The 23,838-nt window shown below is 34.7% G+C and overlaps 1 protein-coding gene across 16 annotated transcripts; it reads left to right on the top strand.

The window, feature by feature from the left end:
• Positions 1 to 3: 3 nt before the first annotated feature.
• On the top strand, positions 4 to 23,805 carry LOC106057019 (delta(3,5)-Delta(2,4)-dienoyl-CoA isomerase, mitochondrial-like). Of its 16 annotated transcripts, none has more exons than XM_056024691.1 (9): positions 4 to 177; positions 6,655 to 6,721; positions 17,485 to 17,650; positions 18,054 to 18,142; positions 20,923 to 21,053; positions 21,447 to 21,560; positions 21,673 to 21,815; positions 22,199 to 22,349; positions 23,423 to 23,805. In XM_056024691.1, the coding sequence occupies exons 2-9, from the start codon at positions 6,673 to 6,675 to the stop codon at positions 23,516 to 23,518; spliced, it is 939 nt and encodes a 312-aa protein (XP_055880666.1). In that variant the 5' UTR covers positions 4 to 177; positions 6,655 to 6,672; the 3' UTR covers positions 23,519 to 23,805. The 16 variants fall into 16 exon arrangements, with proteins under 16 accessions (XP_055880666.1, XP_055880663.1, XP_055880662.1 ...); XM_056024688.1 differs by having other exon boundaries at positions 27 to 177; positions 6,646 to 6,721; XM_056024687.1 differs by having other exon boundaries at positions 52 to 198; positions 6,646 to 6,721.
• Positions 23,806 to 23,838: the final 33 nt, after the last annotated feature.

Raw genomic sequence — 23,838 nt, 5'->3', positions numbered from 1 at the left:
ATGTAGATCTAGATCCAGAGTCTAGGTCTAGATCTTAGATAGCTCGACCATTTGAACTTTGTCCTGAGTTTTAGAGTCAACATTATTGTTAAATTTAAAGCTTATTTAAAATTAGTATTTTAAGATCTAACTGTACTCCGTTTTACTTTTGTCTGTAGATCTAGTCTAGATCTAGTAGTAGTGTCACAGTCACTCACAGTGTGTATTAGTTTTATTACTTTACTTAGTATTAGATTATTAGTATTTTTATTAGTATTAGATTTAATTAGATCTAGAATCTAGACATTCTAGATTATTACCTTGGATTAGCCTTTAGGCTTAAGTCAAGTTAATTAAGACTATTTGAATTGAAGTACTAAACTTGAAGTAACTAAAGTTTACTAAAACTAGTAAAACCAATCCAAAGCCAGGTTAAGTTTTGGTAAATTGTAGATCTAGAATCTAATACTTAGATTTAATAAACTTTTTTATAAAGGCTAAAGTAAAGGGCACTAAGTCTAAAAAGGAAGGCCTATTTCAACTATTTTGTTTTATAATTTTTCTTATAATAATAAATTATAATGAATATATTAATTATTATATATAATTATATATATTCTATTTCTAATGAAAGACTTACTTTAGGGCATTATTTTCTCTAATCTACAATAATAATAAGGTACAGAGTAATCTAGATCTAGTACATAGTAGCCCCTGTTAATTGTGAGCAGTGGTAAAGAGTATAAGAATAACCTTAATAAGGGGAAAACCACTAGGGACTAGAATAGTCAATTGGATTAATTTTGTGTAGTCTTTCAGAGTGACTCTCTCTGTCCATCAAGCAAGTAAGTTTAGGTCTAAGACTAAGACTAAGACTGCTTTATTGATCCTTACGGAAATTTGTTGTGATTACAAGGACTCGTTTCTCATATAAAGACAACACAACAGAAAAATACACATAAATACAACAGACAACATAAAGAGTTCATTCAGCGACTACACACAGGTATCTTGGTGCATTTCATGTTCCCTGATCAATGAGTGGCGGTGATAGAGTCTGACCGAGTGAGGTACGAACGAGTTTTTGTACCGCTCCGTTCTTGTTTTGATTGACAGCAGTCGCCCACTTCGCGACGACCTGGCGTAGTTCTGATGGAGCGGGTGGCCGTTGTCTTCCAAGATTTTTTCGATTTTTCTTAGGCACGTTTGTTCAAAAAGTTCCTTTAAATGTGGTAATGTTGTGAGTGTAATTTTTGATGCTTTTTTAATGATGTTTTCTAGACGTTGCAACAGTTTACATGAGGCGTTGCCTTGCCAACAACTTATTCCGTATGTTAGCAGATTTTGTACAGTCGCGCCGTAAAATGTCTCAAGGATCTTCTTATTTAATTTAAAACTGTTGAGTTTGTATAGAAAAAAGAGTACAATACACCTGTGACTAGACCTCAAGATCTATATTTTTGTGTTTTCAATACAAAACATTTTATTTGTACAATTAAATGCAAGCTGTTTTTTTTATTAATTAAAAATATGTACCACTTATTACCTTTAAAATGGTACACATATAAATCTACTAACGTAAGGGTGATTATATATTTATATATTTTTTTTTTACATATTGTTTTTTTTTCAGTTTTCAAAGTAATTTTACTAAAATATATTTAATTTATATTACTTATTTGTATGTTATCAGATATATTAGGCACTAACAGTTAACTAAAAAAAAATAATTTTAACTAAGAATGCACATTGTATCTAAATATCTTTACATATTTAAAAAAAATGAAATTTTAACAACTCTCGCTAAATCCAGGCACTTTGCAAACTGCACCACACAACCAATTCAAACTCAGGGCTCCAAAGTAACTTAACAATTTAATGTCAAATAAATCACAGCCAATACTGTACAATCTTCAACAAAGTAACACTGACTGTAGAATATCAACTCTTCACTGTAGATAATCACTCTGCCATATCAACTCTGCAATGCTGTATCAAACCCTACTGGCTCTCTGCCCCCACCAGGCCTTGTACACGATTCTCTGTTCTGGACCTACTTCACACACTGGGTTCGCTGTATCGTGCTTGTTTGTACATAAAGATGTAATCTCATACTTGTAAGGCGTCTTAACTCTACTCTACACCGAACTGCCACACCGCTTAACTGAACTCAACTAAACCAAGACATGTAGTGAACTGTCTTGACTGCGACACTTTTGCTCTTTTTATAGGGTCCCCAGTGGTCTTCTTGAAACTGACAGAAGGATTTTGGTTGATCACATGACTGTATCTGACTTGACTGGCATTTGGCTGTCACCACTCGTTATGTTGACCAACCATCTAGCACTGGCCTGGGGCGATTTGCATTGGTTAACTATACACACACATTACTACCCCTATTCACACTACTGTGACGGACCTCGTGTATGACGTGTGTGATTGGCTTGTTTGGTATCTAAGGGGTGATTATTTTTGAATCGCCACACACTGGTCCATCAGAAATAAATCGGGAGCAGGCACGCAACGAGACAAACAATGGAGAAAGATACAAATAATGTAAGATTAAAGAATATTTATTTACATTAATATACAAGGTAGAATAAAACAGGGGGGGGGGGTTGCATCTATCTCGTTAGCAATATTGTATCATCATACTAAGCACTTAATTAGAGAGTATGTCACTTTTGTCCTCTGAACTTAGCTGGTTGTCCTACTGATGTAGCAGCTGGCTGTATTCCTGGCTGGGGGTCTTGCAGCTCGAGGTAGCGCTCTAGCGGGTAGAGGGATGCCGGTGATTCAGTTCTTGTGGAGTCTCAATCCAAAGTTCTGATATCTGTAGTGGGCACAGTAGGGCAGGTGGCCGGCTACCATGGGCACAAGGGTATTGCGGGCAGAGCTGATCTGCCGGGGGCAGCGTAGTTAGCAGGATAAGTCCAGTGAGTTGCGGAGATCTGGCGGAGCTATGACATCTCGCACAGACACGTTGTCTATAGGGACGTCGTGCCTAATAGGTTGACAAGTGGCAAGTTGAGCTGATTGCGCCAAGTAAATAGGTGATACTAGAAAGCAGTAGGCAAGTGATCCAATAAATAGGCAATTGAGTAGGTTGACGAGTGGCTGTCAAACAATGCCGAATAAATAGGCAGACACCTGAGGGAGGCTGCGGATAAACAAAGACAAGTTAGGACATGTCTCTCATGCATCTTATCAATGCCCTCAACTGAGGTGCATTCGTCAGATTGGTAAAATCGCTTTTGAGTACAATGGGGAGATGATGACAAATGGGATTGGAAAAAATAGATGGCTGATAATAGCGTTATAAAATGTACATAGTAAGGGAGATAATAATCCTAATGAAACAACATAAGTTGGAAAAGAAAAGGGGGGGGGGGGGGAGAAATGGATGGTGGTCAGCGACCATGACAGTTTTTTAACATATGGCCGTCGGTCATGAACAGTGGAATGCGCTTGAATGGAGAAAGTGTCCATTCAAGGGGCGCAACTCTTGTTAGAGTAAAATGAGTAAAGGGGGAGATAATTGATAAATCTTCTCTAAGCCCAGTATTAGTGCACTAGTAAAATTATCAAGGCGGTCACCCGAGATAAAGGGAATAAAATAAGATGTACAAATATATACATGGTTGCGTCAAAGATCAATTGAGCAACGTGGCATTAATAGATTAATGCAATACATAAATATACACATATGCCATGTTTATGTTTTCTACTTACGACAGAAATACACAATGCACTAATTAAATATAAAAGAAATAGGTAAAATGCACATGATAATATCCAGTGAGAAATATACACAAATAATTAAGATGCAACTGTGGTTAAGTTCGGCCTACCACCAGGTATTCATCTAAGAGTAAGAGTGAATGAAATTGTCCAGACTCGACTGGTCAGCGAGAATGAGAAGTGAGAGAGTGTCTTTCCCGCCTTATTCTGTCTTATAAAGGTCCGAAAGAGATGGGCCGAAACAGGAAATGCGATAGGCTAAAGATTATCTCACACGTGGGTAAAGTCCTGTGAAAGTAGCACCTTGGAAGGGTCAGGAGGCGTTGTGACACGAATAATCTCCTTGATCAAAGAAAGTCGGACATCTGGCGCCTAAGACCAAAGTAAGTGACTGTTTGTTTGATCTTTTCCCCGGTCAAGGGGAGATAAACTAGAAAGTCGTGGCCTAGTTGTCACCAAGGTGGTGGACTAAGTCTAGCGTGAAGAGGAAAAAGGGTGGGGGTTGGTAGGGAAATAGGGACTAAAAATGAGAAATAAATAAATAAATAATAAATATTAATAATTAATGCTGTGATAAAATTGAGTGACTCTGACAGCAAGCTTTTGACTTGTCACAACTACCACCTGAATTTTAAGAATAAGCAGCCATTTATGTTATGTAATAGTGACACTCTTCACTGAAGCTGCATATTAATATAGATGTGCCAAAGGCCCTTGAGACATAATGAAAGGATTTCTTGTACATGCATGGAATAAGAGAAAAGCACTTTGCCAAACTTTCTGTTCATTGGACCCCTAACAACTAGATGATCATTTAGTCACATCTCTGTAAGTAGTCCACACTCCAATGTTGCCATAAATCTCTTTGTCTCAGTGTAGAAAATCATGCAATGTTCTTGCTCAGACAGGCGACAAGTAGGATTTCTAATATGATTGGGTATAATTGGAGTGATCAGGCAATCATTCTTTGAATTGCCATTTTGTGTTGATGGAAGTATGATTGTGCTTATTGATAGTTTTTAGTTCATATCTCCTGATATTCATGCTGAAAATTATGATACCTGCCTAAATGCATTAGGAATACATAAAGGAGTTTTTAATCTTGTTTATCTTTTTAGTATAGAAATCTAGATATAGATTTAGACATTCATAGATCTAAATTAGATCTCAACTAATTTAATAATTTAATTTAGACCCAAGACCTGGGGACTAGGGACTTAAAGTCAAGACCATCTAAAAGTTAAATTTCTTTAGACTACCTGTACTATTATCTACAGGACAAGTTATTTCCTGCATGTTAAGCTGAAGAAAAGCCTTATACTGACATTTATAAGCACATTTCAGCATAATAATAATAATAAAAACAAGATTACAAAGACAGTTTGTGTGGAAACACAAACTCAAAATCGGCCCCCGAAGTGGTCCACCCAGGCAGGCTTCAATATTTTCAGAAAGAACATCCAAATGAAATTATATCAAAGACAAATGAGAGATAAGAATGGAGAAAGAAGGTTGACAGATCTTGTGTAGTGCCCCAACGGTACAGCAGATCAAAGGATAGGTGCAAGTGAATGCAAAGCTAGATGTGAACCTGGCCTAACTAGTTCCCCTATCAGACCTTGTGGTCTATAGGGCAGATGATGTAAAGTTCATCTGTTTTTGTGGCCTACGGTTAACGAGGGTGTCATGTAGCCAGCACAACGACCAACCGCCTTTACTCTTCCCCAACTAATATCAGGTACCCATTGGAGCTGGGTGGACTCAGAAGCGCCTAAGGATTCCAAAGTTGAAAATCCCAGTCTTCACCAGGATTTGAACCCGGGGCCCCCGGTTCAGAAGCCAAGCGCTTTACCGCTCAGCTACCGCGCCACTCCTGGCCTAACTGAAGTCTTATAATTGACGTAATTGTTTTGAAAAGGCCCAATCTCTTATTCGAATGCTCAAAAAATATAAAATAAAAAATTTCACATTAAAGGAAAAGTTTACGAAAATGAAGTTTACAAGATTACTATTCGTTTTAATTTAGGTCTAACTTATAATGCATACTAATTAGCTTTTTCTCTTTAAAAAACTGCTTGCATAACTGATTTTAAAAATTAGATTTTTCGCTTTCAGAAAAAAAAGGAGCCGTTGCATCAGAACTTTGAATGGTCTAAAATATTGTGATGTCGGATTTTCATTATCTTTTCTAGTTTACGAGATCTAAACGGGACAGACGGACAGACATTTTGCACAAAACTAATAGCGTCTTTTCCCCTTTCGGGGGCCGCTAAAAATAATGCAGGTCTAATAAAGAAAGAAAGCTATTTTTCTGTCTCTGATGATATGGCACTGTGAATAAACTCAACCATATATTTGAGAAAGATAGGACAGGTATCATCATTTTAATCTTTTAACTAATTTTTTTTCCTTGAATAAGATACGCTTTTCTTCCCTCCTCCCTTTTATTGATGCACAGTGGGTAGGCCTCACAGGCTGAGAAACCTTGGACTAATCTTAAAGTTGTTCTGTTCTGACAGAAATTTATATTCTTCAGCCAAATTAGGATACTCTGCTTAGTTGTGGCTAGGTTAAATTCTTTGCTCTTCATAAGCTATTTATAAATGATTAATCTGTTGATTTGTAAAGAACTAGCTGTGGTATTGCTTCATACTGTTGTCATGATGTTCCAGAGTTCTAACTGCCATCTCTGCTGTCTTACAAAAGGTTTTGGCTAGAATAATCTTCATTTCTGAAGGATTGTCCAGAATGTGTAGTACAAATTTACAAAACAAACAACATACAAACATTCTCTCTCTCTTTGTTTTAATTAGATAACTAACTGTTAACTCATCATGTGATTACATTTTTTTAAGTACATAAACATGACTAATTATATGCTAAAAATCAGATTTTTAAAAAAAAACTGGAACTTGAATTTATTAGATTATTTAGGTTCTTATTGCCCTCAAGATGTTGAGACATACTTCTAACAAGTTACCGCAGTTGATTTCATTGGCAGGTAAATAAATACATTTCTAATACTTAGATAGAACCCATAGATATTGAATTTTATACTGCTATTTGGACCATCGTTTTCTCTTAGTATTTTAATCTCAGTTACACTTTAGTTAGTTTTATCATGTTTATGTAGACTAAGACTGCTTTATTGATCCTTACGGAAATTTGTTGTGATTACAAGGACTCTTTTCTCATATAAGGACAACACAACAGAAAAATACACATAAATACAACAGACACAACATAAAGAGTTCAGTCAGCGACTACACACAGGTATCTTTGTGCTTTTCATGTTCCCTGATCAATGAGTGGCTGTGATAGAGTCTGACCGAGTGAGGTACGAACGAGTTTTTGTAACGCTCCGTTCTTATTTTGATTGACAGCAGTCGACCACTTCGCGACGACCTGACGTAGTTCTGATGGAGCGGGTGCCGTTGTCTTCCAAGATGTTTTCGATTTTTCTTAGGCACTTTTGTTCAAAAAGTTCCTTTAAATGTGGTAATGTTGTGAGTGTAATTTTTGATGCTTTTTTCTAGACGTCGCAACAGTTTAGATGAGGCGTTGCCTTGCCAACAAGTTAATCCGTATGTTAGCAGATTTTGTATAGTTGCGCCGTAAAAAGTCTCAAGGATCATCTTGTTTAGTTTAAAGCTATTGAGTGTGTATAGAAAAAAAAAGAGTCGCTGGGCTGATTTCTTTGTCAGAGTTCCAAGGTGGTCTTCCCATGAAAGCTTGTTGTTGATGATAACGCCTAGATATTTATATGCCTTTACTTGTTCTATAGATGTAGTGTTTATTTGCAGTTCACATATAATTTGTTTTTTTCTTTCTGAAATCTATTATAAGTTCTTTAGTTTTTGTGACATTCAGTTCTAGAAAGTTGTCGGTAAACTCTTCTATCGAGCTTCGATACTGAGTTTAGTCTCCTGAAATAAGACCGACTATGGCAGTATCATCAGCGAATTTAATGAGTTTAACTGAGTCATAGATGCTTCTTACGCCATTAGTGTACAGGAAAAAGTACACAACCTCGTGGAGCACCCGTACATAGTACTCGAGTTGACAATTTGGTGTTGTTGACTTTAACATACTGGGGGCGTTGGGTTAAAAAGTTTAGAACCCATGCTTGTGCGTAAGGGCTTATATTTAAGTTACTCAGTTTATCATTAGATGTGGCTGTATGGTATTAAAAGCCGAGGAGAAATCTACGAAGAGGACTCGTGCATATGTTTTGGGTATATCGAGAAAGTTGGTCCAAAAGCAATAGAATGGCATCCTCAGTTCCTCTAGCTGCTTTATATGTAAATTGGTGAAGGTCTAGGCTGTTATTGACTTTTGCTACAAGTTGTTTAAGCATATATTTTTCATAACAGTAGGTGTTAGTGCTACTGGGCGGAAATCATTTAAGCAATCTATTTTTGGTTTCTTTGGCACTGGTATGATCTCTGAAGTTTTCCAGATGTTTGGAATTACGCACGTTTGCAACGAGGGGTTAAAGATGTGACAGAAGATAAAAGAGATTTGCTCCGCACATAGCTTGATCAGCTTGCCACTAATTTTGTCTGGTCCAGAAGCTTTTGTTACGTCTACTCTATTAAATAACAAGGTCACTTCATCTTCAGTTACAAAATTGACGTAGGGCTCTTGTTTTCCTTTGGACAGAGTGTTGAAAAGTTCTTTGTGTAGATCAACAAAATCTTCTTTGTCAAAACGAGAGTAAAAATCATTTAGTTCGTTGGCGAATTTCTCATCATCCACTGAAATTCTTTCTCGTTTTGAGGCGCAGCCTGTTATTTTCTTTAATCCCTCCCAACATGCTTTTGAGTTATTTGCAATTTTTCTTTGTATGTTTTTTTCCCTTCAATTATTGCTTTTCTCAGTTTATTTTTAGCATTTATAAACTCTTCGTTGCTAGCCTTATACTTTTTTCTTTTCAATAGTAAGATGTTTGATTTTTTAGGTTATCCAGTGTTTATTGTTTCCATAGACTTGTAATGTTTTTGTTGGAATTGTTAACTCCTCGCAAATGATACGAGTTAACAGTTTCTGTTAGTTCATGTCTGGACAGTTCTCAATAAAGATTTCCCAGTTAGTTTTCTCAATGCAAAACTTTATTATCCAATAAACACTTTTTGTTCTAAAGATGCAGTAAAAGTAAGTGTGAAGAACTCTATTAAAGTATCAACCACCAACAAAAGATCTCTATAGTCCCCTGTCCTGGGTCATCCTTTCCATCTTGTTCCAGGTGTCTCTAGCTCCCATCACCAGGTGCTTCTAGGAAAGCCACTCTTTCTCTTGCCTTGTTTGTTCCACTTCAATACCTGCTCTGGCAATTTGCGCAGTGCCCAATTCATCATCTTCACTTTCTGATTTCTTTTTCTACACGAGTTTGGCTTGTTCTTTAGAGCAGGTCACTGTTGCTGATGATAACTGGCCAAAAGATGTTAAGGATTCTACTTATGCTGCTGTTGATAACAAGTGTACACTTTTATCATGGCAATCTTAGTTGTCCTGCAGGGCTCAGCATCATAAAACTGAGTTAAAGAGACACATTGTTTTTTTTTGCCAAGTAAATTTTTCTTGCTGTCCAGAATTTCCTTAGCTGTATGAAGGCAACACTCCCTGCTTTGACATCAGCATCTGTTCCACCTGTATCATCTATAACGCTACACAGGTAGATCTTTCTCCAAGGGTCAGTCCTCCAAAGTAATGGGTTCTGTGTTAGCTCAGTTAATCTGAATTATCTTTGTTATTTATAACCATCCCCGTTTTTAGCAATGTGTCTGCCACTAAGTCTTTTCTTGCATTTCATGTTGGTTGTGAGAAAGCAGTGAGATGTCTTCTGCAAAGACTTAATCATCCATACTGCCCAATGTAATCCATTTCTGTGGCTAGTGGTGGCTTGTTTTCATGATCCAATCTATGATGAGGAGGAACAGAAATGGTGACAGCAGTCATTCTTTTTTTTTTTCATCTGTATAGTGTAAAAGTCTTAAGCTATCCTGATTACTTTTTAACAATTTTACATAGGATTAACTAGTGAGTCTCAATCAACCATATTCTCTTTTTGTCTTATATTTTGTATTCCGCCTGTTGCTATGCCTCGAGTTTATATTTGATGTTTTTGTTGTTTTTTTTTTTTTTTTGCCACATGACATTATAAAGAGTGATTCAAAAGGAAACAAAAAAAGTGATACTTATCACTTATTTTTTATTCACCTACTAGCAGTACACACTGGCTACGCCCGTTGATTTGTTCCCAGACTTTACATTGTTTATTATGGCCGGAATACATCCTTCTTTACATTTTTCAATTGTAATAAACGGGCTACATTTTACCAATCAACATATTTTTTTAGCCCTGTGAATTAGTGAATCTGTTACAATGAATTTTACGGCCCTAGCTCTCTTTTGCTCTTTGGAACCTCAATTTTTTTGCTACCCTACGTATCGTAATCAATGATGGCAATATTATAAAATATTTAGGACATGATTCAGTAGACAATTAGAAGCCTCGGCACTTATTGCTTGGAAGCCAGACAACGATCGCATTATTACAGCTCGACTCCAAACAAGCCAAATTAAACTCACCATCATCCAAGTATATGCCTCGAAAGATAAAGAATCTTCCATCAAGGATAACTTTTATAATAACTCTAAATGACACTTGATGATATAGCCATCCATGACCTCATCATACTGATTGGAGACTTCAATGCCCTAATCAGTCGCGACCGAACTGGGTTTGAACACGTAATGAACCAGATGGCTCTGCATAGAACATCTCATTCATAATGGCGAGCGTGAGCTTTCTTTCTGCACATCTAACAGCCTGTCATTTGGAAACACGTCATCACAATTGGACGTGCGGACTTGCGAAAGAGCGGTTATTAGCGTAGATCACTACCTTGTCAGTAGCCACCGACCATTTAACTTGGACATTCCAAATGAAACTAAAGAACCGCTTCGAGGCTCTAGGAGATATACTGGCAATTGCTCATCTTAAGAAGTTGTAACAATGGAATGGGCAGAAGAAGTCATTGAAAGACAATAATAATATTAAAATAAACAAGGCACCATGACAAGATATGGTGTCAGCAGAAATGCTAAACTAAGGAGGACAATCAATACATTGTTGATAAAAGGACAGAGCTCATAATTCTGTGCTGGCAAACGCCAGAAGTCCCTGAATGCAAGGAAAAATGAATGATAATAAAACTCAACAAAAAGGGCAACCTGCCGGACTGCAACAATTGGAGAAGCATCGCACTCCTCTCAGTTCCGTGTAAAGTGTTCAGTACCATTCTGTTATGATGATTACAACAGGACGAAGTGAAAATGCTCAGAGAAGAGCAGGCAAGATTCCGAAAAAGGAGATCGTGCACTGAACAGATCTTCATTCTGCGAACCATCATGAAACAAAGCTTGGAATACCAACAATTGTAGATTTTAAACAAGAAAAACATAAAAATACTTTTTAAAAAAGCTTATACGAATTCTATTTGTATCAATTAGTTTGGATCAGTCATGTAATTTAGTAATAGATCTAGACCAGGAGTGGCCAACCTACGTTCATAGGAGCCACGCTAATTCTAGGTGTATAAATTATTAAATTAAAACATTTTATAACATTTTACCAAGAGCTCCTGGAAATCTCTTGAAATTGCAAAATATACGAAAAAGTCCTGAAAATATTCGGAAATTATTAAAATCTTTAGAAAACTCATACAAATATTCTGAAATATATAAACAAAAAATGTCATTTCGGGGTGTCATTCAATTTGGAAAATGCCAATCCTAAGCGCGATAAAAAAAAACAAAAAACAGGCGTTATCCCGTAATTTTGGAATCTGGTGAAAGAAGCTTCTCGCGTCTCAAACTAATGAAAATTACTTTAGTTCAACAATTCTCGTTGATAGATTGAAACATTTGGTAATTCTTGCTATTGAGCGTGATCAATGTAGGAAATAGAATTTTATGATATACTGTATGACTTCGCTACACTCAAGGCTCGTAAAGTAATTCTGTACGTAGTAAAGAATAAATAAAATGAATAGACGAAATTATTTTCTAATACAAACTCTTAAATTTCACTTATTATCCGCTTCTCTACACAAACTTGGCCCCACGAAATCCGTTTCGCATAGAGCCCCACAATGGTTATGTCCGGCCCTTCTATTTCGTGACGGGTGAATATACATAGTAGATTACTTGTTACCTTCCATGATTTCTTGGTCACAATGGTCAGTCACCGCTATTTAGTGTTTGTAAAATGTTTGTATGTAAAATGTTTTACATGTTTCGGATGAGTTGACGATAGTTTACTTCCTAGTCCAAACCTCCCGCAGGACGAAGGGGAATGAGAGCGGGCAGGGTTTGACAGTCCAGCGCGCAGCCAACCTTATGGACGTGTGTATACCCACTTATTCTCCCCCCCCCCTCTTGTTTTTTCGTGGGGTGACTATCCGCAGAAATAAGAGAGTGATCTTTCCTTTACTTCTTCTTCACGTCCAAACTCTTGAGGGAAGAGGAGAATTATATATATAGATAGATATTAATATCATTAATTAGTAACAAGAGATTAACCAGCCAGTTTTAAAAAAAGTAGGGCGGCAAAACAGAGGTGCCCTCCACCCCCCCCCAATACCTATAAACGCTATAAAGATCAACTGAGGCGCCATTTCACCCTCACTGGCATAGAAGAAAGTAGCTGGCAACAGATGGCCTCTGAGAGAGACTGTTGGAGAGCTGCGAGACAAGAATTTTAGACGGAAAGAAGATAGAACGCCAGTGGACAACGTCCTTGTCTGCATGAAATGCGGGAAAATATGCTGGTCGCAGCTGGGCTTGCATAGTCATGTGAAACACGTAGTGCTGCACTCATCCTTTATCTTCGAAATCGAAGACATTGGGTTAAGGTTAAAAATAGGCCTATTATTTTAATATTTCAGTTTACAAACAATAATAATAGATAAGACAAAAAGAAAAACAGATTAAATCAGTAAATAAATTATTATTAATGGCTTTTTAAGCTTATAATAGGGGTTTCGCTGAATAGGTTTTCAGTTAAAAGGGTCATTTTGAGCGAACACCCCATAATATATTTTTTTCAACGGAATGAATAGCCTTATAGCTATTATAGCTAACTATTTCCTCATCAATTTAGAAGCATAATATGCATTTTTTTTTTCGGCCGATGTCCATTGGTGCTTTAAAATCGCCTTAAGTTCGGACCTATTCTCTTTTATCCGGAAACGTTTTGAGAATGAAATTTCCATACATGTCAACTTTGACCTTCAGCTATGCTTTATTTTATGAGGGAAAACGAAAGTGACTATGTGATAAATGTAGAAAAATGGACTCTTTGTAATACCATTTTATTAGTTCTGCAGTTACTTATGAAATAAATAAGAATGGATAAAAATTACGGGGAGGTGTTCGCTTTATATGCCATTTCGCTGATGGGCCTTTCCTATATATAGATTTAGATCTCTGTTCTGTTGAAATGTTTTACGTTTCGAATGTTCCTTCATAGTTGAAGAATGAAGATACCGGGTACTTCCTTTTCCTAGTCCAAACCTCCCGCGGGACGACTGGGGATGGGAGCGGGTAGATCTTAATCTAGAATTAGATATTAGATCTATATTATATAAATTATATGATGATATATTTATAGTCTTATAGACATGTCGAGTAGACCTATAATATTGACATAACACATCACAAGCCTTGTGACAAGGCTAACAATAGTAACAAGCTATTCAGTTCGTTCAAAATAAATTACTCGTATTCATAGTCTTGAGTATATTAAGTATGTAGATCTATATATATATAAATTATAATACTGCCACTGGTAATCTAGATGATAGATCTAGATCTAGTAGATCATCAATTTATTCATCTAGAGTCTGCTAGACATTCTTTTACTACTAGATTCTAGTAATCTAGATCTAGGATTCTAGGACTCTGACTAGAAAGGCTATAATAATGTTAAAAACTTAAAAAAAAACATTTTGGATCTAGTGATCTATATTCTATATTTTATATATAATATTATAATATAGACTAGATTCTAGATGATAGATCTAGATTTAGTAATTAGTAGATCTACTCTAGATCTATAGTTAAATAAAGTGTATATATTATAATATATATTATTATATAATTATACATTACAACTTATACAAGTGTTACCTTGGCCTAGACAGTGACACTAGGTGGTCACTAGTGACTAGACCTACTAGGGCCTAGTTAGTAAACTTCATTAACTTAACTTATAAAAAAAAAAAAAAAGTTCCAATTTATAACTAAACAGTCTAAAGGTATAACTAAAGTTTAAGATAAATAAAATTATAAAATACATAAATAGAATCTAGATACTAAGATAGGATAGATTTAGTATAATATTCTAGTCACGTAGTGTCTGCCTATACAGATTACAGTAGATCTATATCTCTAATAATCTCTATCTTATCTTATATAATACAGACGTTATCTCCAAACTCCAATACCGGGGTATTGACTTAGTGTAGAGTGTAAGTCACTAGACTACTATTATTTACTGTCTATAGTCACTATAACATAATGATAAAGACATATTTAATTTGAACCAAGTAGGCAACATAGGAGATATAGAAGTACAAGAAAAGGGAATCCAAAAACTATTAGCCAACATCAAACCGAATAATACCTGATGCTATTCCAGCTAGACTACTTAAAGAACTAAGCAATGAGCTAGCACCAGTGTTCAAAATACTTTTTCAGGCATCTCTAAACAAGAGCAGAGTACCAAGGGACTGGAAAAAAGCTAATGTCACCCCCCATTTAAAAAGGAGAAAAATCTGACCCAGGAAACTACAGACCAGTATCACTTACCAGCATCACTTACCAGCATCACATGTAAAATCATAGAACACAATAATATGTAGCAACATCATAAACCACTTAGACAAACATAATGTCCTAACTCCATACCAACATGGCTTTAACTTTAGGAAATATAGATCATGTGAAACACAACTAATAGGACTAATTGATGATTTTTCAAAACGTTTAGATAATAGTGAGCAAATAGATGCTATCTTACTAGATTTTTCCAAGGCTTTTGACAAAGTTCACCACCATAGTTTGCTTAAAAAATATTTTTTTTGGCATTGATGGTCCATTGCATCAGTGGATTAAAGATTTTCTGATAGGGAGAGAACAAACTGTAATAATAAATGGCTCTAAATCAACACCAATAACAGTAAACTCAGGCATACCTCAAGGAACAATCTTAGGTCCAGTATTATTTTTAATTTACATAGATATAAATGATTTACCAAATTGCATTAGTTGAGGAACAAAAGTCAGATTATTTGCAGACAATTGCATAATATATAGAACAACAAAAACACACAAGATACAGAAATTTTACAAAGAGAATAAGATGAATTACAGAAATGGGAATCAAATTGGAGCAAGTCTTTCCGCCCAGAAAAATGTCAGTTATTAAGAGTTACAAAAAAACTAAAACAAATTAATTCCACTTATCTTATTCATGGTAAACCAGTAACACAGACTAAAAACGCAAAATACCTAGGTGTTATAATAAATGAAAAACTGTCATGGAATCCCCATATTGATGAAACTATTAAAAAAAATCAAACAAAGCATTAGGGTTTATTAAAAGAAATTTCTATAAATCAAATAAGAACATCAAAACTACAATGTTATTTAACCTTGGTTTGGCCAATAATAGTAGAATATGCATCCTCTTTTTGGGATCCCTCAACTCAAGAAACATTAAGAAACTGGAACAGACACAAAATAGAGCAGTGAGATTCATAACAAACAAATATTCACATTTGACTAGAGTAACACCTTTAGTAAAAATCACTAAATTTAGAAAGCCTTCAGGATAGAAGACTTAAAAGTAAAGTAGCAATTATACATAAAACACTGAACCATAATCTTCAAATACAAAAACAAAATTTAATAAAATACTCAGAAAGACACAAAGATAAATGCACATTCCTCGTTCCATATGCTAGGATAAATTTGTACAAATGCTCCTTCTTCCCATAGTGCTATTAGAGCATGGAATGGGTTGCCTGAGCTTAGCCAGGAAAACCAGTGACTTAGCAGAATTTAGGTCATTGGTTAATATGCATGACGCATAGGATGTAATCATCTTCTTTTTTGAAGTAACGACTGTATATAAAATAAGATGATAATAATAATATAATAAATCAGGAGAATAAGGCAATAATATAAGGTAGCCTCAAATTATAGATCTAGATCTAGGGTCTAGAGTAGATCTAAATTAAATATAGATCTATAATAATTTGTTTTTTTATAATATAAATATAAAATCTACTATAGTCTAGGTATCAAATCAAGTCTATATCTAAATCTTAGTCTGTTTATTAGTGTCATTAAGAATAAGAGATACCAGTAATCATACTGTCACAGTATGTATGAGTATATTCATAGATACAGATAGTTGGCTTCTTAAACTTAAATAGCTTCTAATTCTCTAAATCAACTAGGTTTAGATCTAGAATCTAGATCTATATGCTTTTTCTAGATCTATTAGAATTACTAGGTATCTACATTTCTGGTCTATAAACTATAGATAGGGTCTAATTATAACCTTTTTAAAGGAATGAAATGAAAGAATATTTTAGGACATTTATGAGACATTCAGGAGATTACAAAAAATAGATTTAGGCCTACTATTAGCGGATCAGATGCTGGTACTGGTGGTTTAATCTGTTCTTATATAACCGCATAGACATTAAGACAGTAAGTTTTAACTTTTTTTAAAGATGGGCAAAAATGGTAAAGAGGAAAAGAAGAGATATGTTCAGAGATTCAGGCAAGAATGGCTGTCAATGAAACCTTTCAGTGAGTGGTTACATGAAGTTCCAGGTGACAGTCAGAAAGCATATTGTAGTTTCTGTAAATGTGAAATTATAGCAAAATTTCATCAGCTTACAAAACATAGTGAAGCCAAAAAACATATTAATGCAATACCTGATCAAACAGTTCCTCTTCCTTTGGCAAAATTGTTAACAAATGCGGAAACCAATCAGAAAAGCCAAGAATACACAATTAAAGTTAGAAATCCTCAGTCTGAGAGTGATACTCACAATGGCGTTGAAGAAGAGAACCATGAGGAAGAGGAGTCAGAGGATGGCATATATATTGTTGAAAGAATTGAAGGCCAAGGTAGATTTTAGTGACTTGTGCTGCTTCATAATAGATATGATCATTTGAAACTATACTAAACTAGAAAGCTGATACCGGTATTAATACTTGCTGGAACATCTTTAAATTAACTCCTTAGTTACATTTTATTAGCGCACCGCTACTGCTCATTTAGCCATCATTATCCTGTCTACTACGAAATTCATTTTTATTAAATCACTTTAGTAGCTTCACTGATGTACAATAATTCCTTCCAAATTCATTAAGTTACCATTTATTTTGCTACCATTCATATTTATCTGTTCTCAAACTATTTTATTACCTACTATTATCCCTTTAAATAAATTCATATTCAACTATCATTCCTTCTCTGATTATTCTAAGCTATTAATTATTATTAATTTAAATAAAATAAATTCATTTTACTAAATTTATTTTAGCTACCATTGTCTTTTTATGGAATCCATTTAGTTACAAAAACAAAAGGCTGTTTGTTGATTACACATGGCTCAGCTATAATTATATATATATATATATATAAGTATTGGAAAACTTTTTTCCTTTCTTTTATAGCCCAGAGATCTCTCAATAAAGTAATTTCTATCCAGGCTAAAGCCATGACATCTACAACAGGCTATGAATTTGAAACACTAAAGATAACAAGTCCCAAACAGTTCATTAAAAATGTGGAACTGAATCGGCCCGACAAAAGAAATGCAATGAATACAACTTTTTGGAAGTATGAATTGATACTATAATAATTTCCTTGATAATTCATAAACCATTTTCTATAGATCTATTGTTTTAAAAAAAAATGTCTTCCTAAAACCAGTGAAAAGAGCTATGAGAAGTAACAGATTATGGACCTTGAGCATCATTTTCAATGGAGGACAAAATTGCTATCATAAGCCTCCCTCATACATATAAGATAATTTTGTATTGTTAAAATACTAACCAGTCTGAGTTTGAACCCATTAACTTACTCATATTTTTATTCTGTCATAAAATAAAATAAAAATGGCTTATAAATTTAAAGCATTTCACAACTCTTGTAGAATATACTTTTTTAAAAAGTAATATTTAAATTTAAACTGAAGAAATTAATGTTTATTAATAATACATATTAATACATTTTATGCTAGAGATATCTACAACTGTTTTACCAAACTGTCAGATGATCCTGATTGCCGTGTAATTGTGCTGTCTGGGGCTGGAAAAATGTTTACAGCAGGTTCGTGGACATTTTTATTTGAAGTAATTATATTTTATTGTGATACTTGTATATTTTTTTAAAAATTTTAACACTATAGACCAGTGGTCTTCAACCTCTTGTGGCCGCCACCTTTTAGTATCTTTTCTTATTAAAAATATGCCAGCGCCCCCTCTAAGATAAAACACTTAAAAAGAAGCGTGAAAAGGCAAATTTGAACAAAATGTCATTTATTTATTAATTTTTATGCTGTCACTAACACTTATCCTGCAATTACGAATCTCACTATCCAGGCTCTCTGCAAACTGCACTATACACCACCAATTTAAAGAACTGACAACTCAGGGTTCCAAAATAACGTAAAGGTTTAATGTCCAATAAATAACAGCCAATACTGTACAATTGGCAAACGTAACACAGACTGTACAAATAGTTTTTTGTTAACACCGTACCGACGTATCAACTCTTGCACTGGCCTCTTCGTCTCGTCTTGCACTGGGTTCAACAGTTCAGGACTGACTTCACACATTAGGCTCGTTGTGTCGGACTCGATCACAGACCAAGATCAAGAAGCCGTTCCTCTTGACTGTACTTGACAGTACTCTGCACTGAACTGTCGTAATGCTCCGTACAGAACCACACCGCTGAACTGTGCTGTAGTCGACCGGACTGTATTGAACCGGGCTGTAGTGGACCTTCTGTCTTGAATCGTCTTGACTGCGACACCTCCGCTCTTTATATAAGGTCCCTACTGGCCTTCTAGAACTGGACGGAACATCACTCGACGTTTCTAGGTTCGTCACATGACTACATCCCTCGTGACACTCCTGAGCTCTGTTCCAGAACCGTCATGTTGACACTCGTCTCGGCTGACCATCGTAACTCGTCACGGTTGACCGCTCGTCTAGCGCTGGCCTGGGGCTATTAGCGTCGGCTGACTACACACATACCACTACCCCCATCTGTGCCACCACCAGGTTTATAACACTATATTTCATCCCTAACAAAAGCAAAGTCAATAACAGAGTAAGATTTTAAAAATAGAAAATGGGATTCCTGAACTCAATTTCTAAAGTTGTTTCTGTTCTTAAATTAGAAGCAAACTAACTATATGTGTAATTTATCTATATTTAGTTTGCCAGCTTTAATTTTGAGGACATTTTTTATTTGTTTTGTTTCTGAGCACCTTTAGTTCTTCTTTCCTCCTTTAAGCCCAGCCCCCCCCTTACCACCCCCCTTATTGCGCCCAGTGCCCCCCTACAGCCCCTTTGGCTCCCAGCACCCCCTAATTTCATGAAAACGCACCCGGGGGCGATAGCGCTCCCCGTTGAAGACCACTGCGATAGACAATGATCTATTAAGAAATGCTAGAGTGGCAAATAAAATACATTTGATTTGAACTCTAAATCTTTCATTAAAGGCTAAAGGCAATCTTTTTTTTTCTTTTTTAAAGCTTATATCAACCAACAATGTTTGTATGTCTGGTAAAAAGTTTGTACACATTATTTCTCTGACACTCAATCTTGGATCAAGCTGAAATTTTGCACTATTATTTCTTTTACCTAACAACACAATATCAATATTTAAAAAAATTAGTTAATTAACTTTTAATTATTTTGTTTGATATCTCGAACAAGGGAAAGAAATTGTGTTTGACTGATGTGGTGGTGTAAGCTGAATAAGTCGCTGCTTTAAAGTTTTTACCAAACAAAAGATAACAATAAAAGCTTCTATTTATATAAGCTCTTCTATTACAAATTTAATTGCAGGACTGGTCCAAGCTAATTGATACAATTGCACTTAAAATAAGCTTTGTTTTTGTTTTGTTTTTTTAAAGTATTTTTTTTGTTTTTCTTGTTGTTTTTTTGCCATAATATGGGGGGATTTAAATCCCTTACTAGCAAGACTTAAAATTAGGCTTAATTTGTTAAATCATCATAATTTTTTACAAATGACAACAAATAACTTTTCAAAATTAGAAGTAAGGTACAATGAAATCCTGATCATTTGCAGTAGGATAAAGAGAAATTCTGTTTAATTTGAATTCATTTCTTTGTGTTTTTTTTTCTTTCCCTGTGATTATTTAAAAAAAAAGTTAATTTGAAGTCAGTTATGCCCAGTTCCTGATAATTTCAATAAAACATGAAACATTTTTTTTGCACTGTTCACCTTTTTCACCCACCCATAACTAGCTAGAGATTATCTTGTTCTTCACCACTCAACATGTTACTAGATTTCTAACTTGCATTGTGTTTGGCATGTTACATCATGTATGGGTGTTGAGTGGCCTATTCTGGGTGGCTTTGATTAGTGAGGCAAAGAGACTTTTCATCCTCTCTCTGTCATGCATACTGTTTTGGATTAACAAATTTCATTGTGTCTGTGGCATTTAGATTAGGGCATATACCTTCTGTTGTTTTTTTTACGCATATTTAATAATCAATTAACTGTCAGACTACTGACTACCATTTCTCTGTTCACTTGATGTATTTACTTCCTTCATTCTAAACAAAATGGCCATATCAAGTTTAAGTCCAAATTCTGTAAAGAAAAAATACAAATTCCCTACCTAAAAATATCCTCTAGTTGAGTATTTACTAACAAGGGAAGTTACTCTTAATGATATTTTGTGTGATTTTACTTAAATTGTTGGTATTCTTGCCTTTACCTTCAAATAATGCTCAGATTAAATAAAGCTAAATAACATCTCAACCCCTACATTTGGAGTTGTAACTTTTGTCTGTTTCTTTCTATGAACATGTTTGACTGCTTGAGATAATACTTTGTTTGAATGTTCCTAGGTTTGGATTTGTATGAAAATGAAATATTCAAATCTTTGTTGAGTTCTGACAGTCAAGATTCAAGCAGAAAATCTTTTAAAATTTTGAAAGGAATTCAAGAGCTTCAGGAATCTTTTAATGTCATTGAAAAGGTGACTTTGTCTTGCTAAATCAATTTGTCTTCCATTGATTACCTTCCATTTTCATTTGAAGTTTACAAATAGAAAGAGAACATCTACACACAATGTTACAAAACTCTCAGCACGTTTTGGTAACCATAGATTTTTATGTTTCATTGGCACTAATCTATATTGTTGTGTAGTAGGGATTCTTTCTAGCACATGAATTTATTGAAAAATAAGTACACATACATGTTTTTCTAGTTAGGAAATGTAAACAAAAATGACTTTTTAAATAATTTAACTGCCATTCATAGAAGTCATGTCACACATAAACTTCATTGACATAACATGAACTTAGTTGACTGTGCATCCTTCACACTAGCAATGAGTACTTGTATCTAACATTCTGTTTTATCTTCTTAGTGTCCAAAGCCTGTCATTGCAGCTGTGCACAATGGATGCATAGGAGGAGGCATTGACATGATAGCATGCTGTGACATGCGCTATTGTACACAAGATGCTTGGTTCCAGATTAAGGTGGATAAAAGGATTGATAGCTGATTTACTATAAATCCAAGATGTAAATGTAAATATAAGATTGTTTGGCTAGAGTTGATTTGATTTTATAGTGATCATGTTTTTTCATCAGGAAGTTGATATTGGATTAGCAGCTGATCTTGGAACATTACAACGTTTTCCTAAAATTATTGGTAATGACAGTCTCTACAGAGAATTAGCTTACACTGGCAGAAAGTTTGATGCAGAAGAAGCTAAATCTATAGGATTTGTCAGGTGTGTAAATCATTTAAGTTGTTTTGTTTGTTATTAGGAGTTAAAAAAAAAAAAAAGAGAGAGAGGTTTTGCTCATTTCCTCTGAAGTACATTTTTTTCTTGTCTTTGACATGAATTTTATTTACTTTTTTTTTTTTACAGCAATTGTGAAACACCGGTACATTAAACAACTTTTTTTTTTTGTCGTTTATTAATTCTCATTGTTGCACTGATTTATTTAAAACCCAGGATTTCATGTTTAAACTCTAGCTGAAATAACTAAAATCTTTGATATAAGCAAGCCTAAGAAAATATCATAGTTTTAAATCATAGCAAAGCTTAGTTATTAGTTACAACTTGGCTCATTTTTTTACTATTTGTTATCTAACTTTGATTTGTTGCAGTCGCATACTGCCAGATAAAAATACTTTATTGGAGGCTGCTATTTTGATAGCTGAGCAAATTGCATCTAAGAGTCCTGTGGCAGTGCAGGGTATCAAAGTCAATTCAGTCTACTCCAGGGACCATGGAGTCTATCAAGGTTTGGAGTACATGGTATGTACTAGAATACCGGTATCCACTCATTTCTAGGAAATAGATTTAATATAAGTGATACAGACTGCCTAAAACATTCACATAATTTTGCGAAAACTTAATGAAATTATTAGAACAAACTTAAATTTTATAACCAGATGAAATAATATTTAATTTGATTGAACCAAAAAAAAAAAAAAGCAAAATGATCAAAATTTAAGAGATTTTTAGAAAATGAATTTTTTATTTTGACCCTCCTTTCCCAGAGACTGATCTTGGACACACAATGTCTACGGTTATTGCTAATAATCACTTTTACTACTGTTCTGATATTTAGAGTATCAAAAAGAAAAGGTAATAGAAAAAAGTATCACAAAGATAGTATAGAGGACAAGTATCACAAAGGTGGCACAAAAAGGATGTAGGAGGCAAAGAATTTAAATTCATGAGCAGAAAAAATGAAAGGTGTTGAATGTATCTTCATTGTAGAGATTTTCATTTTATATAGTTCATCCATCATGGTTCGATGATGACCACTTTTGTCATCCAGGGGGCTGACAGCTTTGCACTGGGGTTTTGTGCCTCCTCATGTGGCTGGTGAGACATGTGAGCCTGGAATGCACACTGGGCAGGTTATTCCAGCTGGAACTAGGGTCATTTGCTTTGCTTTTCTTCTATGGCGCTTTTCTACTACCAGCGCTGTTCTCTTTTCCTCAGCAGTGGGTGACTGGATTGTCTAATAGACAATATAATATTCTTTTTAAAATCATAGATCTACTTGATGTTAATGGTGCATCTCATTCTCAACTTTTACCATTTCCTTAATCTACATTTTATATCTAGTCTTTCTATTTGTCATTATAGTCTCCTGCATCTTTTAAATATACATATAGAAATGTTGTAATTTATTAGTCAGTAGCCAAACATTTCAGACAAATTTTTATTAACTTACAGGCATAGAATTTTTCTTTTTATTCAGTTCATATAGGTTTGTTTTTTTTTTTACTTGTATAGTAAAAATGAAATCTTTATTCAAATATATCATATACAGCAATGTAAATCTGTAGAAATTCTATTTTATATTTGATATTAAGGCCACCTGGAACTCTACAATGCTGCAATCAGAAGATGTTGGTAAAGCTGTTAGTGCTGCCATTCAGAAGGAAACGCCAGTGTTTTCAAAATTATGATGGAAATAGTTTTTACACTTTTAAATAAATTGATTTTGGCTCAAAGCCATCAACATTTGTCCCAGTTACATTGAATAGTAAAATTGTTAAAGTTTATGATTACATTCTTAGCTGATTTGTTGTGATGTATATATATATATTATAGGCACCAAATAATCATAATTCTAAGAATTTAATGTACCTGTTGATTGAAGATATCTGAAGTTTAATTGTTCACTATGTGTACCTCATGTTGATCTTCTAATTGTTCAATTTTGTAAAATAACTGCAATAAACTTGATACTTGATGGTTGTGTTTTGATGTTCAGTGTGTGTGTGTC

The sequence above is a fragment of the Biomphalaria glabrata genome, chromosome 3 (assembly GCF_947242115.1).
Source record: "Biomphalaria glabrata chromosome 3, xgBioGlab47.1, whole genome shotgun sequence".
Classification (NCBI taxonomy): domain Eukaryota; kingdom Metazoa; phylum Mollusca; class Gastropoda; family Planorbidae; genus Biomphalaria; species Biomphalaria glabrata.
The sequence above is the reverse complement of the archived record's forward strand: the minus strand, read 5'-3'. Positions and strand labels throughout refer to the sequence as shown.

What these genes read in the sequence shown, in the direction of transcription:
- LOC106057019 (XM_013214032.2), top strand. Translation starts at nt 16,530, where the DNA reads ATGGGCAAAAATGGTAAAGAGGAAAAGAAGAGATATGTTCAGAGATTC. An exon ending in CTTTTAATGTCATTGAAAAG is followed by an intron (nt 21,054 to 21,446) that starts GTGACTTTGTCT and finishes TTATCTTCTTAG; the next exon opens with TGTCCAAAGCCTGTCATTGC. An exon ending in AAATCTATAGGATTTGTCAG is followed by an intron (nt 21,816 to 22,198) that starts GTGTGTAAATCA and finishes GATTTGTTGCAG; the next exon opens with TCGCATACTGCCAGATAAAA.